The 17622-nt window shown below is 33.8% G+C and overlaps 1 protein-coding gene across 4 annotated transcripts in view; it reads right to left on the bottom strand.

Annotated features, from left to right (window-relative positions):
* The window catches only part of ITGAM (integrin subunit alpha M), a 49852-nt gene extending 33610 nt beyond the window's left edge, over positions 1-16242 (bottom strand). For 2 of the 4 annotated variants that reach the window (XM_031937348.1, XM_031937355.1), the window contains exons 1-7: positions 16134-16242; positions 14524-14629; positions 13517-13620; positions 13113-13183; positions 12879-12993; positions 7796-7926; positions 7169-7314 (exon numbers count right to left, since the gene is read on the bottom strand). In XM_031937348.1, the coding sequence (XP_031793208.1) occupies positions 7169-7314; positions 7796-7926; positions 12879-12993; positions 13113-13183; positions 13517-13620; positions 14524-14629; positions 16134-16182 (722 nt within the window). In that variant the 5' untranslated portion in view covers positions 16183-16242. Of the gene's footprint in view, positions 1-7168; positions 7315-7795; positions 7927-12878; positions 12994-13112; positions 13184-13516; positions 13719-14523; positions 14630-15371; positions 15424-16133 lie in introns of those variants that run through there. The other 2 variants (XM_031937362.1, XM_031937367.1) reach the window with 2 other exon arrangements.
* Between the last annotated feature and the right edge of the window lie 1380 nt (positions 16243-17622).

Raw genomic sequence — 17622 nt, 5'->3', positions numbered from 1 at the left:
TGGATTTGGAGAACAGATAAAAACCAAAAGCCTTAAAATTATGGTGGTTGAAGAAAATATAGATTACAATAATCTGGCCTTTATATTTTAAAGAATTTAAAAGAAAACTTCTCAAAAGTATAAAAACAAAAACATGATTTAAATATGAAGGATTAATAGAACTCAATATGAGGAACTAAAAACTAAGCTCTCTTACCTATGTAATGGTTACACTTCAAAACTATATTAAAGTGTAAAATTCTTCAAGATGTCAAAAGGATAACTTTTAGAAAGTATCTATTTAGATTACATGAGATTTTCTGTAAGAGCACCACCCCTACATTCTTCAACCTCTGTCCCAATGCAGACCTAAAATATGCTGATATCAGGTTACTGGAGTCTCAACCAGGAGCAAGTCTGCGATTATGTCACGTAGACCTAAACTTGCATTAGAAATTTATAAGTTCAGATCAAAAAGGTAGAAATCAAATTTTACCCTCGATAATTTATGACACAATGAAATCTGTACTTCCCTAGTCTTAGCTAATCAAGAAATCCTGAGAACCTAGGACTCAATAATCCAAGAAAGTAGCAAGGCTTCAGAAAATAAAGATTAGAAGCAAACAAGATCTCAAGATTCCCTTCAGAAGTGTAAAGGCTAGAATAAAGAATAAACAGCAATAAAACAAATCCATGATAAAGATAGGTTATGAAATCAGAGACTCCCAAAACACAAACTCAGAAGATGAGAATAAATATACAATATTTACAAACAAAATTTCAAAGAAATATACAACCCGTGCACAACCTCAACTAGAATTCCTGGAAAAAATGAGGTAAAAGATATTTTAAAATCATATTATTAATAAAATGAAGTTTTGTGAGGAAGGACTTGGGAAAGAATTAAGAACACTAGAGGGAAGACTTGGGAAAAGCATTGTGCTACAAGAAGTACAAAACATTACCTAAGTAACAGACTCCCTGAAAACTAGAAAGGAAATTAATGACTTTTTGAGGCAGTCAAAAATACTAAAACAAAGTTAAAAGGCTGAAAAAAATAGAAAAATATAAGATGCAAAATATAAAAAACATCTGAAAAACAGTTCAAGGAGAAAAAAAAATCAAAGAACCATTAAATTATGTAAGACTCATGACCACAAAAGAGCTCAGGTATGATATTTTTAAAAATCTTGAAAGATAGCTATATTAAGAAGAAGAAAGAAAAGGGAGGAGGGAAAGGAAGTAAAGAAAAATGCAGAAAGAGGATAGAAATTTACCATCCATACAATCTGTCTGTATAAGTAGAAGAGTATACATACAGAGAGAAAGAAGTAGGGAAACCTCACATTCATCAGAACCCATCAAAAGAAATTAGAGCATTCACAGGCATGTACACACGTGTGTATGTGCACACACACATACAGTTTGGAATAAAATATATTCACTGAGTTGAATTATTCAGCTGAATACATTAAACAGGGAAATGGGGAGGAATGAAAGAAGAGAGTAGGGAATAAGAAGGAAAGCAGATTCAGGGAGGAAAATTCACAATCAAAATAAACTAAAATCTTGAAGAATACGTTGTGAATAGGGTTAAAAGGTAAGGAAGGAAGAATAAGAGCCTATGATTAATGTCTGGACAAGGAGAAGAGAAAAGGGATAGGGAAGCAGAAGCAGATTGCATCAAGCATAGATCACTGTGCACATTACTCATTTAACTCATTCTTATTCTTTGTAGAGAGTGAGGAAAAAGGAAAAGAGAAAAAAATATAAAGGAATAGAATGGAAGGAAAAATACAATTAATGATTATAATAATAAGTTTGGATGATATGATCTCACCCCCAAAATGAAAAAGAATAGCAGAATAAATTGGAAAGCAGCACCAAACATTAGATTGTTTAAATGAAACACACTTGAAATATAAAGATCCAAAATGAATTAAAATAAGGGTTTGAAGAAAAAAAAATCTATTATGCATCAGCTTAACTCAAAAAGGTACAAAAGCCATAATCTGAAAAATAAATTGTATCATTTTGGTTAAAGGCACCATAGACAATGAGTTAATCAATACTTTATATATGTATGAAATAGCATAACACTCCAAAACAAAACAAAACCCTGGAAACTAAGAGTATACCTACCTACTGGGGAAGTGCTAAAAGAAAAGATGAAAGAGTTATTTAGCAGCAAAACCTTGAGGACAGCAGCCAGGGCTCACATAACATCAGGGAACACAGGAAGAATATACTTCAGACCAGGAATAGCAAGATTCTCAAAGTCTTACTTGATTATCGTTGATTTCTCCTATGTTGTATTCTCTCAAGAATTGGGCTGGAGGACTTAAATATTTACTGGACCCAGGTAGTACGGAGCTGGCTTAAATATTTACTGGACTTGGGTAGAGTCATTCATGCTTATCTTGGGTTCACAGCCTCTAACAACCTAGTATGTATAGTTGTTAAGAGACTTGGACTTGAAATCAAGAAAATCTGAATTTGAATCTTGCCTCAAAAACTAGTTATATCATTTTGTCCAGTCACTGACTCTTTTAATTTCAATTTCCTGTTTTGTAAAATGAAGATTAAAAATAGCACATATCTCAATAGCTTGTAGGGAAGATACATATGAGATATCATATATAAAGCGCTTTATAAATCCAAAAGTGCTATGTAAATGCTAATTGTTGCTGTTCATGTCTTCTCTCCCTAGAGGGAATAGTACCAACATATTTTAGGGATTAAGCATAGTCACAAGCATAAAAAGGAAAAATACTTCTGAATGAAAAGGGAGAATCTTTCATTCATTTGACAATAATTTGAATAACTGAAAATCTTTATTAGGTCCTTTTTTCTCTATCATCTTTGCAAAGTCATTTATACTTTAAACTAAATATCTCCAGTGCTAGTAAATGTTTAACAACATAATTTCTGGAGGAAAAATATGTACATACACATTATTAATTGATCTTCATTGTTAATATTTTCCTTATTGCTATCTTATGTCTAGAAAATCAACAAAATAATAAATTAAGCCCTGATTTGTAGCTCTTGCTCATTTCTGAGGGGTTAAAATTTACACTGAAAATCTAACAATTGGAGCTGGTAGGAACTGACTTTAGCACATTCCTGTCCATTCTTCATAGTATTTTGTTTCCAAACACCTTGAAATCCTGACCATCCTCTTATGAATATTTATCAAAATTTTGATTAAAATAAAAAGAGCAGAAGCCAATAATATATTTAGATGTATTTGACTAGGTAAAATTCAATAGAACTCAAACTGCTTTCTATAATCCTATTAACATTGCTCAAGATCACATCAGCAGCATTACATAGTTGACTCATATTGCCCAAAATTATTATGAACTATATGAATCACTAGAACTTCCTCAGATTTTATTCATACCAAGTATTGCTAGTCCTGGCTCCCCATCTTACTCTTTTGCAATTGATTTTTGAGCCCAAGTGTGGGACCGAACTTTTATTCCTAAGAGAGCAATAATAATGAGAAAAAGGCCACATTTGGATTTCAAGCCGTTGTACAGTTTAGATTCCTCATAAACCCAAAGAAACCTTTTCTGACAAATGAGAAAGCTGAGCAGGTAATTTTTAACTGTTCTAGCTAGTTAGCAAGTGAAAAGCCAGAAAGTCTTCTTGATATTGATTGTCAGGGACTTGTCAACCACTTGGACTTTATGCTTCACTGAATTTTTCTGGATTGACACAATCTTTTTCCATGTACTACAAATTTTGATTGATATTTGACTTCACAGTGACTTAGTTTGTCTAAGTAGGAAATAACCATCAGCTAATATCATAGTATTCTTTATAAGAATGTCTATCACCTAAGATAGTAATTTCTGTTCATCATCATTATGTGGTGGCTCCATACATTGTTCATTAGAAAGAATGGAAAATGATGCACTTTTACATGTCACTATTTCTGTCACAATAAACATGATATTTAAAGATTTTACTCAAATATCAGGAAAATTTGCTTACCTGGAGTACTTCAGTCCCTTGCCATTGTATTTGAGGTGTGCCTGTAGGTAAGAGGTTTACCTCTACCCATTTTGTGTATTCTTGAATTGCCCTTTTCTTGTAGGCAGGTTGCTGATTTGGTCCAGGTATTTCCTTTTACTATTCCACACATAGGCAATTTGAGCCTCAGTCTATTTGATCTAGCTTTCCCCATGACTTTTCCATGAATTGTGTACCTTATTCTTTTTTCTGTCTAAAGCTGAGGTATTTTGAAGTCAGTCATCAATTAATAATCACTAAAAACTCAATGTCAAGATGAAAGGAGCCATCTAGTGGAATGTCCCAGGGGTTTTCTGTTTCTGTTTTTGTTTTTTAGTTTGGTTCAGTTTGGCTTGGTTTTGCAGGGTCTTGTGCTGCCTAACATTTATTATAAACAATTTGGATAATAGCATGCTTAACAAATAAAAAATGAGATAAAATTTGAAAAGTTCTTAGCACAGTGTCTGTCACAAAATAGGCACTTAAATGCTTATTCTATTCCATTTTATTGCAAATCTTCTGATGATACAAAACTACATGAGATAACTAATATATTTAGTACAAGAGTTAAGATCAAAAATGCTTTTAACAAGCTAGAATGTGGGGCTGAATAAAATAAAATGAAATTTAATAGTGCTAAATGGAATCTCATACCTGGCTTAAAAATCAGCTTCACCAGAGGGTAAGAAAGTGAATGCTACTCTCATCAGAATTGGTTCAAAGAGGAAATGACATATATAGTCAATAGAGTACAGATAGATTTCTATATCTTATTCTGCAGGAAAATAGGAGGAGGGTGGGATATGAGAAGAGAGGGAGGGTAAAAAGAGCATATTGGGGGGGAGGAGTCCTTTTGAGGAGGATCAGGGTAAAAGGAGAGAATAAATGGGGAGAAATATAGTTAGTAATAGTAATTGTAAAAAGAATTTAGAATCAAGTTTCTTTGATAAGGCCTCATTTCTCAAACATAGAGGGAAGGAATCAAATTTATTAAAAAAAAAAAAAAAAAAGAACCATGCCCCAGTTGATACATGATCAAAAGATATGATCTGTGCCCAAAGGGATATAAATTCATGTGTCTCCCTTGACCTAACAACTTGGCAGAAATACCAAAAAAGATTTGGGGGAAAAAGGAAAATTACCTATATGGACAAAAAATATTCATAGCAGCTGTCTTCTCAGGGCAAAAAAAAGTGGAAATTGAGGGGATGACCATTAAATGGGGATGGATAAATAAACTGTGGTATGTGTTTAAGATGGAATATTATTGTTCTATGGGAAATGATGAGCACAATGTTCTCAAGAGGAAAAAAACCCTAGAAAGTTCTCCATAAACTCAAGCAAAATGAAATGTACTGTATACAAAGTAATAGCAATGTTCTGGAATAACCAGCTGTGAATGACTTTGCTATTCTCAGTAATATAATCATCCACAACTGCTCTGAAGGACTTATGATGAAAAATTTTATCCACACCCAGAGAATAAACTGATTATGTCTGAATGCATTCTTTCTCTTTCTCTCTCTTTTTACTTAATTTTTCTTGAGGTTTTTATTTTCATTAGGATGGGAGATCTCTGTTGTTTTTTCACAACTTGACTTTTATGGAAATGTTTTGCATAACTTCACAAGTGGTTTCTTAATTGTGGGTGGGGAAAAGGGAGAGAATCTAGAACTCAAAAATTTTAGAAACAAATAAAAAAAATTGTTTTGAATGTAACTGAGGAAAAATAATAAATAAATAAATCAGCTTCACAAATATGAAAGGTATGGACAGATGACTTGTCTAAAAAATATTTCAAGTTTTCACAAGTACAACATGATTCAACAGTGTGATATGGTAGCTAGAAAAAAGAAACCCCTGATGCCATTTTAATTTTGACTTTTTAACAAGTAGACAAATCAAAAGTAGAATTGGATGCCAGTGGAGACTGGGTTCTCCTTCAATAGGAAGTCTTCAAGCCAAGGTTGGATAACCTTGGAAATAGTGTAGAGATGATTGCTATCCTGAAATGTCTCAAGTCTGACCTTTCAGGTCCTTTTCATTTCTGAGATTTTGTGATTTGGTATTCATCTTATAAGTTTTGGCCCACTGTTCCAATCTATCAAAATCATTTTGGATGGATGTGTTCTCATCTACCTGTTAATTATCCTTCCAAATTTTTGTTATGTGTAAATCTATATTGATATTCTATTGATGCTTTCATCCAAATTAAATGTTGAAAACCAAATTCTGGACAGAATCCCATGGCCCTTAACTAGATAATAATAAAGCAACACAATAAGTAATAATATGGAATACTTTTAGGATAATAAAATGTTAATATTGCTTTAAGATTTGCAAAGTGCTTTACATATGTTATCTTATTTGATACCCCTGGATCTTACTAGACATCTCCTAGTCTAAGGAATATTCATGACTAATATTCAGATAGAGCTATTCCACTAGGTCTACAGCTACCTAATGGTACAAAAAAATAGATAAAAAATATCTCAGAAAAAAAGAACAGTAAGTGTTTAAATTAATCTTTAAAAATCTGAAACCTTGTTATACTCTATAGAGATATTATTCTCTATTCTAAAGAGAAGGAATCCTCTTCCCTGTTATAGAAGGAAGTTACTGGACCAGTTCTTTATTATCTGGGAATCTGGATTAGGACCATTGTGTGAAAAAATATAGGATTATAGGATAAGATTATAGGTAAGATTATAGGATCATAAATTTAGAACTAGAAGGAACCTCAGAGACAATCTATTTCAATTATCTAATTTTTCAGAGGAGGAAACTGAGGCAAAGAGGGGAGAGTTAAATGACTCAGTTAATAAGGGTCAAAGGCAAAATTTGAACCCAAATCCTCTGAATCCAAAATCAGTAAGTACTCTTTTCATTGTATAAATGGTCTCTGTAGGTTACAAGAAAGCATGTTTTTCCATAAGAAAGGACTAGCAAATAGAACTGGCTGTCCAACAATAAAACCCTCCTTGAGAATGTTTCTTCAGAAGTATATAAAAAAAAAGATTGGGAGACTATTTATCAGAGATCCTATAGAAAGGATTTCTACATGGGATGAGAGGTAGGGACTCATATGTTCTCAAATGTCACTGAAAACTCTTCAAATTTTATTATTCCAATTGCAAATTCCAATTATGCAACTTGTACAGGAGCTTACACTACTTTTCTAATGCCTGAAGCCGTGTGTGTCCACCCTTTTAACTGCTTAATCGGATCCACCAGCTTTTTTGGAACAGGATCATTCTTGAAATCATCGAAGGTGAAATGTATCTCGAAGTCATCAGAATACTGCATCAGAGAAAACTGGCAAGAGGTGGGGGAGAATGTCTTGAATTACTCTGGAGAAGGAGATCCCATTCAGAGCCCTTATTTACTCCAATCATGTGTTTCTTTTCTTTTCTTTTCTTTTCTTTTCTCTCTCTCTCTCTCTCTCTCTCTCTCTCTCTCTCTCTCTCTCTCTCTCTCTCTCTCTTTCTCTTTTTTTTTTTTTTTGCTGAGGCAATTGGAATTAAGTGACTTGCCCAGGATCACACAGCTAGGAAGTGTTAAGTGTCTGAGGCTGGATTTGAACTCAGGTCTTCCTGACTTCAGGGCTGGTGCTCTATCTACTGTGCCATCTAGTTGCCCCCAATCCTGTGTTTCTTTTGAAAACTATTTACTTCCCCACCCTGTTTCCCCAATTCTTCCTCTTCATCCAACCATTTAACACTCTTTCCTTATTCCCACTCCTACTTGTTTCTAGTAACAGAACTTGGGTGTCTCCAGTTTATCCCACACCCCTTACCTGTGTTTTGGTACCCGTGAATTGATCCATTATTGTTTTGATAAAATTCTTCATCTGTATAAATTGATTTCTATTGATGCTACCAGAGCCATCAATCAGGAAGACAATGTCATTTGCTAGCTTTGGACACTCTGGGAGAAAGCAAGGAGAAGAAACATTATTTATTATAATCATAAAATAAAGAAAAATCAATATAGTTTAGCTCTCTCTTCAGGAAGTGAAGATTAAGTCTTGTGGGGGGATATTAGAACATCATTCATTGAAATCACTATAGTGTCAATACAGAACCCAACTACTCTATTTCCCAGAATTCGAATTCATTACCTCTGAGCATACCTATATCCCCAAGTCTTCTTCCTTTCTGAATACAGGTTTATAAACTGTATTTCAAAAGTTCAATGAATCTGAAATCTCACTGTGGGTATTTTTTTTCTCATTAGTGCAGAATGTAACCAATCCATGTATTCTCATCTTGTGCAATTGTTTTTTGGCTTTTAGCAATTAAAAAATACATTTTTATTGATATATTCTATATTTAACATACCTATATTTTCCAGTGAAACTGCTAGTTGTTGGATAGGGTGCTGGGCCTGAAGTCAGGAAGAATCATATTTCTGAGTTAAAATATGACTTCAGACACTTACTAGCTGTGTGACCCCAGGCAAATCATTTAACCTTCTCTCAGTTTCCTCATCTGTAAAATGAGCTGGAAAAGTAAATAGCAAATCACTTTAGTTTTCTTTGCCAAGAAAACCCCAAATAGACTCATGGAGAGTTGAACATGACTGAAAAACAATTTAAGAGCAACAAAAACATTTCCCAAGATATCTCTCTCCTTGTCCTTCACAGAGAACTATGTCTTATAAAAAAAGAATAAAAAAGTAGGGGAAAAAATCTCTAGTTCAATAAACCTAATATATTGAAAAAGTCTGACTTTAAGTGCAATTTTACATGCCCAGTTACTCATTTCTGCAGAGAAAATAAGTTTCTGTCTTCACTGGGGCCAATTTTGATCGCTCTCCCAGCATTTATTTTCAGTCATTTTGTTGTTCTTTTCATTTATATGTCTATAGTCAACTTATATTTTGTTTCCTTGGCTCTGTTTACTTCACTTTGTATCAATTCACATAAGGCTTCCCAAACTTCTTTTTATTTGTCCATCATGTTCAACTTGTCTTACAATAGAATAATTTTTTATTACATGAATGTACCACAATTTATTTAACCATTTTATAATAGATCTACAATGTTTTGAGGTTTTTACTACTACAAAAAGTACTTGTGTTTATGGGATCCCTCTTTTCATAATCGACATATTTGGTGTACATGCTCATCAGTGGGATCTTTGGATCAAAGGATATGGACATTTTAGTCACTTTCATAGGATAATTGCAAATTTTTCTCCAGAACATTCCGACCAATTCACAGCTCCATCAGCAAAACCTTTGTGCTTTGGTCTTTCACATCCTTCCAATATTGACATAGCAACTTTTGGTTAACTTGGATAGATGTGAGAGTTTTAAATTAATTTTCCTCTTATTATTAATGGTAAGGAACTGTTTCATATGGTTCTTAATAGTTTACAATTCTTCTGCTGGGAGCTGTTTGTTGCTATTATCCCCCTGATCATCTATCCATTGGGCAATGCCTTTTGTTTTTATAATCCTGTGTCCTTCTAGCCCATATTCTCTCATACATGCTCCCTAGAAGAGCTAATAGGGACCTTCTGGTATGCCTTTTTACATTTCATAGATACTAGAGCACCTTCATGCTGTTATTTTGTGCTCTCACTTCATTAATCACTCTACTATCTTCTCCAGTCCTATATTTCCTCTGTAGGAGGGTTATTAACCTTTTACGTCTTTTTTTTGGCATTTTGATGAAGTCTAGGAACTTCCCAGAATAAGGATTTTCAAGGCACAAAATAAAATATATAAGGTCACCAGAAAACCAATTACATTGAAATATAGTTTTCAAAATATTAGAAAAATAAGCTAATGGGACAAGTTCAAGAAGTTCTATAGTATCAGAAGTCAGACATGAATGAAACTACTAAATAACATATATAAATCTAATAACAGTATTTCTCTGCTTTTCCAGTATTTAACATAATAGCCGGCATACAATGGGCACTTAATAAATACTTGTTAATTGGATGACTCTACCAAAAACTTTTCAATGGCTCCTTATAGCTTACCAAATAAAGTCCATATACTTTAGCTCATATATCTAGCTGATACAAATTGTCACAATCCTTTTGAACTCCTACCTATTCATCTCCATGACTTCGACTATCATAATATGACTCTCAAATATATGTTCTGTTCTTGATATTCAGTAACATCTGACTCTTCATGACGGGCCATTCCAGGGTTGTGTTTTATTTTTTGGCAAAGATATGGAGTGATTTGCCATTTCCTTCTCCAGTCCATTTTACAGATGAGGAAACTGAGGCAAACAGGGTTAAGTGACTTGCACTAAGTGACGTGCAGCAAGTGTTTGAGACCAGATTTCAACTCAAGAAGATGAGTCTTCCTGACTCCAGGCTCAGCACTCTATCTACTATGCCACTTAGCCCTTATGATCTGACCCTAGGACTTTTTCCACACTTGCATTTCTAGCACCCTATAGGATACTTCTGCTTGAAATCTCTAGCATCATGGACTCCACAAGCAAAAAACTCTTTTTATCTTTTCCCCAATTTTTATCTTTTCCCCAATTCCTAATCTCTTCCTGATTTCCCAATTTTTGCTAATGCCAAAACCATTTATCCCATCTTTCATATTTGAAATCTTTGTTTATCTTTGATTCTTCCTACTTCTTCATCCCCCCTACTTTTTATCAATAATCAAAGCCTATCACTTCTATTTCCTAAAAATATCTGAAATGTGTTTTGTTCCCATTTATTTCCATAGCCATCAATCTATTCCTATTCAACTTAACTTTTAGTACAATCATATTTCATTACATTCAAATACCACAATTTATTTTGTCATTCAACAATTAATGGGCATTTATTATCTTTCTAGTTCTTTGTTACTACAAAAAGCAGTTGATGTATATGGGACCCTAACTGGTATATATGTCCAGCAGAGGGCTCTCATTATCATTTGCTTATACTAGTCATTCTTAAAATGTAGTCTGAGGATCCCTGGGATCATAAATTCCATCAGCAAGCGCAAAACAACTTTCATAACAATTATAAAATATTATTTGCCTATTAAAACATTTCTCCCTTTCCCAAATATATATGTATACATAAAAATATATTTGTATGTATGCATATATATTATTTTATCATTGTTTGGTTGTTTAATCATGTCCAGTTCTTTACAACTATGGGGTTTTCTTAACAAGGATATTGGAGTGGTTTGCCTGTTTGTAATCACATAGCTTAAGTGTCTGAAGCCAAATTTGAAATCAGGTCTTTCTGATTCCAAGCTCAGTGTTCCATTCACAGCACCTGCTATGTATGTATTATCTTTGTATACTTCAGTCAAAACAACATATTGCAACAGATTGACTATAGAAGCAGATTTGAGAATCTAGTTGTCTTTTATTAAGCTAGATGCTGAAGAGATTTGCGAGGGGAAAAAAAGCCAATGCTACTTTTGCACTTGTTTGTTGTTGTGGAAAATACAGTTACTTTCATAAAAAATGTGATGTTAACATGTGATGAGCTTGTTGTTTTCATTTTAAAATGGATTAATAAATATTTTTAAATTGATCAGTTTTAATTTCTAATATAGTAAATATTGACAGATATTATCCACATAAACAAAAGCTCTTCAAAGTTTCCAATAATTTTTAAGAGTTTAAAGGGATCCTGAGTCCCAAAAGTTTGAGAATTATTAGCCTACAGCACCTAATTGATCAACCTGTCAATAGCAACTTTTCAATTCATCCTTCACACCTCTGTTAAATTAATTATTCTTAAGGTATAGATCTTACTGTGTCATTCTTCTGCTCAAAATGTTTCAACAACTCCCTGTTTACTGCCAAGTCCATATTTTTGGGACTGGTATTCAAGGCTTTCCATTATTTACTACAATCACCTTTTATTCAAATACTGGCTATCCTTCAAGACTTCCATGAAATCTTACAGTTCTTCCAATTCCTTCCACTATCTCCTTCCACTCTCATTCAGTTTGAAATAATAATTTCTTTCTGGGAAAGAACACTTTTGTATCCTTCTTATTGTGCTCTTATTCTGGTCTATTCTGTATTTTATTTATAAAGTTACAGTAGATGGAGAAAATGATTTAAAGACATGGGTTTCAGTTTTACCTCTGATGCTTATTATCTGTGTGACCTGGGGGAGTTGTTTAACTTCTCTCTCTCTTTTTTTTTTTTTTTTTTGTCGTTTGGTTTATTTCTTTGTTGTTGCTGTTGTTGTTGTTGTTTTGCAAGATAAATGAAGTTAAGTGACAGAATCATTGAATCTCTATGTGTTCAGATAACTTCCTATGATAAACATCTCTTAGTTGTAGATGAGATCATTGATGGACTTCCCAAACTGGGAATTAGTTATGCTGATAAAATCACATTCTGTATGTTCAGCTAAGTGATAGATTTGTACATGCACAAACTCTAAGAGAACAAGGACTTTGACTTAAATATCTTTGTGTCTCTTCCAGTGCCTATATGTGATACACAATAGGCACTTAATAATTAGTGAAACAATGAATACCTAGAAGGCACTAAATATTGAAATGTGAATGAATCAATGTTTCTTCTGGTTGGGATTCAGAAAACTGTGTACCTCAGAAAAGATCACCTGGGATGATGCTGACCTGGCCCAGAATTCTCTGATGTCCTCTAGTACTGTGTTTAATTGCATTTCTAACAATCCCTTTTGGGATAATGATGTGTCCTATATTGGAAAGTGCCCTACTATCACTAATGTTATAGATATTAAATATGATGTATTTATGAGAACCTGATGTAATACTCCTATATTTACTGATTCAACATTAGCCCAGGACCTATGACATACACACACTTATCAGTTTGACTCATAGGCCTGTGGCTGCTCATTACATATCCTCCACACAAGAATCTGGGCACCCTAATTGTAACTTACCTTGTAGGGATGTTGGGAAATTTTGTTCTTGGTGCAGGTTTGAATCCAACATGAAGCATAATCCATTTATGTATGCATTCTCCTTACATGTTCGATGTACTATAGGACCACAGGCCTGAGGAGCAGAAGGAATTTGAGGGGAATTCTCTTCCATCAACTTTTTTCACATCTAGATATTTTTCTGTTCAGCCCTCACTTCTTCCTGCCATTATTCTGTTTTATAAGATGACTTACCAAAATCTGTGAGGGGTTTACTGCAGCAGCCAGAGTGAATCCTAAAGACATGTTTACTGCCTCTTGAGGGACTGGAGAGATACAAATATATTTTGAGGGAGTTATCAAATATTTGGGTTTCTGAATAGTTAAGCCAAGAGCTACAGTGTTGAATGACTCAGTTCTAAGAAATATATAAAGTCTGGAAAGTACAAGGGAAAATATCTTATAGTGTAGTATTTTTTTGGAGGGGTTTAATGGTGATAGGAATAGGGTACAATAAGGGTGGGAAACTGATGAGTTAATGGTGGGGAATTATAAAAGGGGAACTCAGTCTGTGAGGAAGAGCAGAGACTGAGGAGCAGGATAGTTGGGTTCCTTGATATGTAGAGTTTTGGTGTGAAAATAATAGCAAGGATACTCACCATTAATGGGAATGGCCATACAGGTCTTAGTACTAAATTCACAGTTGTAGAGTTGCCCTGTTTGGTTAGGTGCTGCTATCTTCAGAGGTGCCCCAACTATCAATCTGTGGGGAGAAGCCCGAATCCAATACCACAAGGAACAAGGTGTGCAAAAAACCTCCCACTTGGGGGAGATAGAGAGCAGAAGAGGAAGCAGTATTTTCTAGAAAGAATGGGGAAGGGCAAGTGAAGGATACATAATCCAAGACAGAGATAAAAAAGGCTTTCACAGGCAGAGAAGAATTATTGCTATACATAGTTTTGTTTTAATTCTTGCATAATTCTTGATACTGAATGAGGGAAGGTTGTGACTTTTCTCCTGAACTATTAGAAATGGAGAAAATATTTGAAATCAGAGAGGATAGGGGATGGAGGAAAGGGTGAAATTGCATAGACAAAGATTTCTCCAGACTTTTTAATTTCCAAGTTATAGGGTTAGAAGTCATAGAAACCAACTAGTTTCCAACTTCTTAAACTGCATATTGGGACCCCTATGGGGTCTTATCACTGAATGTGGAAGTGGCAAAATTATGATTAGTTATCAGTAAATGTTTGATTTATTCAAATATTTTATATACTTACATACCTGGGATCATGTAAAAATTTCTTGGGTTAAAAGAGATTGGGAATGGGAAAAGTTTAAAATGTCCTGAATTCTAGCCCTATCTAGTTTATCGGTGGTCAGTCATTTTTTTTTAGTCATGTCCAACTCTTCATGACTCCATTTGAAGGTATCTTAGCAAAAAAAAAAAAAAAAAATGGAGTAGTTTGGCATTCCCTTCTCCAGCTCATTTTACAGATAAGGAAATTGAGGGAAACAAGATAAAGGAACTTGTCCAGAGTCATACAACTACTAATTATCTGGAGCCACATTTCACTGATGAAGATGAATCTAATTGATTTCAAGCCCAGCACCCATTGCATCATCTAGCTATGCATTTTACAGATGAAGAAAGTGAAGTCCTTACCTCCCTTTATTGAACTGGACTACAGTCTGCCCAAATCCAGCTCCATCTTCTTGGAAGACTGTTGGATTCTCAGTGTCCAGATTAAAACCATGACAAGGGATCAGTCCTGGAGGGAGGAAAGGTAGGAGACAGTTTGGAGAGAAATTTATTTCCTTCCACCCCTCCCATATACTTCTTCACTAGAATCTGCACTTGTCTCTTCCCTCAGTTTCATTTCTCTCAAAGCTTATTTCTTTTGGCTCTTGGGTTTCTAGCAGTGTCCCACTGTTAACTGATTGTCCTTCCTGTGTCCTACTGCTTTACCCAATATAGATTTCTTCTTTCTACTCAATTGTTTAATTTCTCCATTAAACAATTATAACTTTCTTCCTTGCTTTTATACTTCACTATTTTTCTTCACTCTCTAAAAAGAAATTATAGATGAAAGAGAAATAGCTACTCCATTCCTATCATACTTCTTCCTCTGGAAATAAGATAACAAGAGTCAATCTTATTTCAATATCTCCTCCTCCTCCTGAAAAAAAAAAATCAGATACAATAAAGAAACTCCTTGATGTATTTTTAATCTAACCCAAGGGGACTTAACCTAGGGTTAAGACTCCCAAGTTGGCAGGGGATAGACTTCAGAAGATCTGGGAACTTGGATGGGGGAGCAGGGAAGCCACATCCTTATTTTCACTCATCTCTAATTGAAATTTAATATTTCCTTTCCTTCAATTATGGTTTTAAAAAAATTCAGAGGAGTTCATTGGTTTTACTATCAATCAATTAGCTGCTAGGTGGAACAATAGATAGAGCTCTGGTAGAATCAGAGAGACCTGAATCCAAATTTTGTCTCAGATACTTACAAGCTTTGTAACTTTGGCGAAGTCACAATTCAATCTGATTTTATTTCATCAACTACAAAATGAGCATAAATCATTATGCTACCTTAATAAACTATTACATTATGTTAAAAATTACATGTTATATAGAATAGTATAATATAAATGATTATGCACCTATCTTATAGAGTTTTTGTGAAAATCAAATGAGATAATTTTAAAAAATGATTAGCATAGTACCTGGCACAGGATAGGTGCTATTAAAATTATTATTCTCTTCCCTCTCTAGACTGCCAAAGATGCCCATGACACACAAAAAGTACAAAGCCGTTAATTCTTTTATGTACAGATTCTTAAATCCCTAATCACTGTTCCTTTTTTCAATTCTCAGTATCCAGAAACCCCATCCCTTAACTTATTTTCTATTCTTATTGTGCTGGTAAACGTTTAACAACTAATGTTCCAAAAATATATGCACAATGAACATTTAAATTTAATCTGCATTATTAACATTTTCTCTGTCACCTTCATAGATTTAAATAATCAATAGAACAATAAATCAAGCTCTGACTTATTCCAAAGTATAAATGTTCACACTGAAAATTTAACAATGACTAGAGGGTAAGATCTGAGGTACCTTTGTCTCTAATCTTTCTTTCACACTCAATATCAATTTATGCGTTTTCAGCTCCATTTCTCAATCCAACAAGCTCCTAAGATGTTTGACCCATCCCTCCATCTGAAGCCTGCTTCTACAATTCCAGTTCTGAGGAATCTTTTACTTACCTATTAGCAGGAAAAAGGCACTTAGGGCCATAGTAGCAGTTTGTCCCATTGTGATGCTTCACACAAGAAGCTGCTTCTAAGAAGAAGGTTAAAAAAAAAAACAAAACAATAAAAGGAATGGAGCAACAGCAGAAAAAAGTGGTCAGGAAACCGGCAGCTAGGGAGGAAGAGGGTGGAGAAGAAAAAGAAAGAAATTGATTCGCTGACACTCTTAACACACAGCCTTGGTTTTGGTTTCCTCCTGGACTCCAGTTATCTTGTCTTCCATGGTTTATTCTTTACATAGACATTACTTCCTAACCAACACTAGATTAATATGAAGTTATATGGATGAATGAAAGTAGAACTATCAGTATCATGATACACATACACACGTACATAAACCCTCCCCCCCAAAAAATAAAAAAATAATTTCCAATAAAAATATAGCTTGCTCAGTGTAGAGTCATAGGAAACACAGCAAGATCAATATGTGATTTTTATCTTGGAAATTTCAATGTGAAAAGGAAGGAAAATAGGCAAGAAAGTGAGTAGATCTAGAATGGAATAGAGCTCCTCTCTATTGTTTTTTTTTTTTTTTAATATACTTTTATTTACTTCATTAAATATTTCCCACTTAGATGCAAAAAAAATTGACATTCATTTAAAAATCTTTTTGAGTTTTGAATTCTTTCATTTCCTCTTCTCTCCCACTGTCCCCAAAGCAAACAATATGATGTTATTTATAAGTATGAAGATTCTTCTAAATTCCTTCTAAATTTCATATTAGCCAGTATGAAAATACACAAAAATTCCAAGAAAAAAAATTTAAAAGCTTTTTTAAAAGTATGCTTCAATCTTCACTCAGAATTCATCAATTCTCTCTCTGGATATGGATAGCATTTTTCATTATGAGTCCTTTGGACTTGTCTCCGATCATTTAGTATATTAAAATCCCACATTGCAAAAAAAATGTAGGAAAAAACCTGGATCCAAGTAGGTACCAATCAATGGAAAAAAAGGCTAAACAAATTATGTTGTATTAATTCAATGCAATATCACTATGCTATAAAGATTAATGAATATGAAGAATTCAGAGAAAAATGGAAAGAGTCACCAGAAATAATACATGGTAATAAAAGCTGCATCTCAACAAGAAGATACAAAAGGACTACATTATTGTTGTCATGTAATAATGTAAAAGTCAGTCAAAATTAAATTACTTCTCATGACCAAGCTTGGTCCTGGAAAATATATGATGAGATATATACTTCCCTTTGCTCAGTAAGATATTAGGAGACTCTGGGAGGCAGAAGGTTACATATACTATCAAATGTTTGATTTGTTATTTGGCTTTGCTGGGATTTGAATTTGGATTAAAGCATAGTATTTTCACCTTTTTGTTGTTGTTTGTTTGTAGTGTTTTGTGTTTTTTTTTTTTTTTTTTTTGTCTTTCTCATTTTTTAAAAAATCTGGTTTTTCTTGCACTGCATGACAAATACAGAAATAT

The sequence above is a fragment of the Sarcophilus harrisii genome, chromosome 1, assembly GCF_902635505.1.
Source record: "Sarcophilus harrisii chromosome 1, mSarHar1.11, whole genome shotgun sequence".
NCBI lineage: Eukaryota > Metazoa > Chordata > Mammalia > Dasyuromorphia > Dasyuridae > Sarcophilus > Sarcophilus harrisii.
The sequence above is the reverse complement of the archived record's forward strand: the minus strand, read 5'-3'. Positions and strand labels throughout refer to the sequence as shown.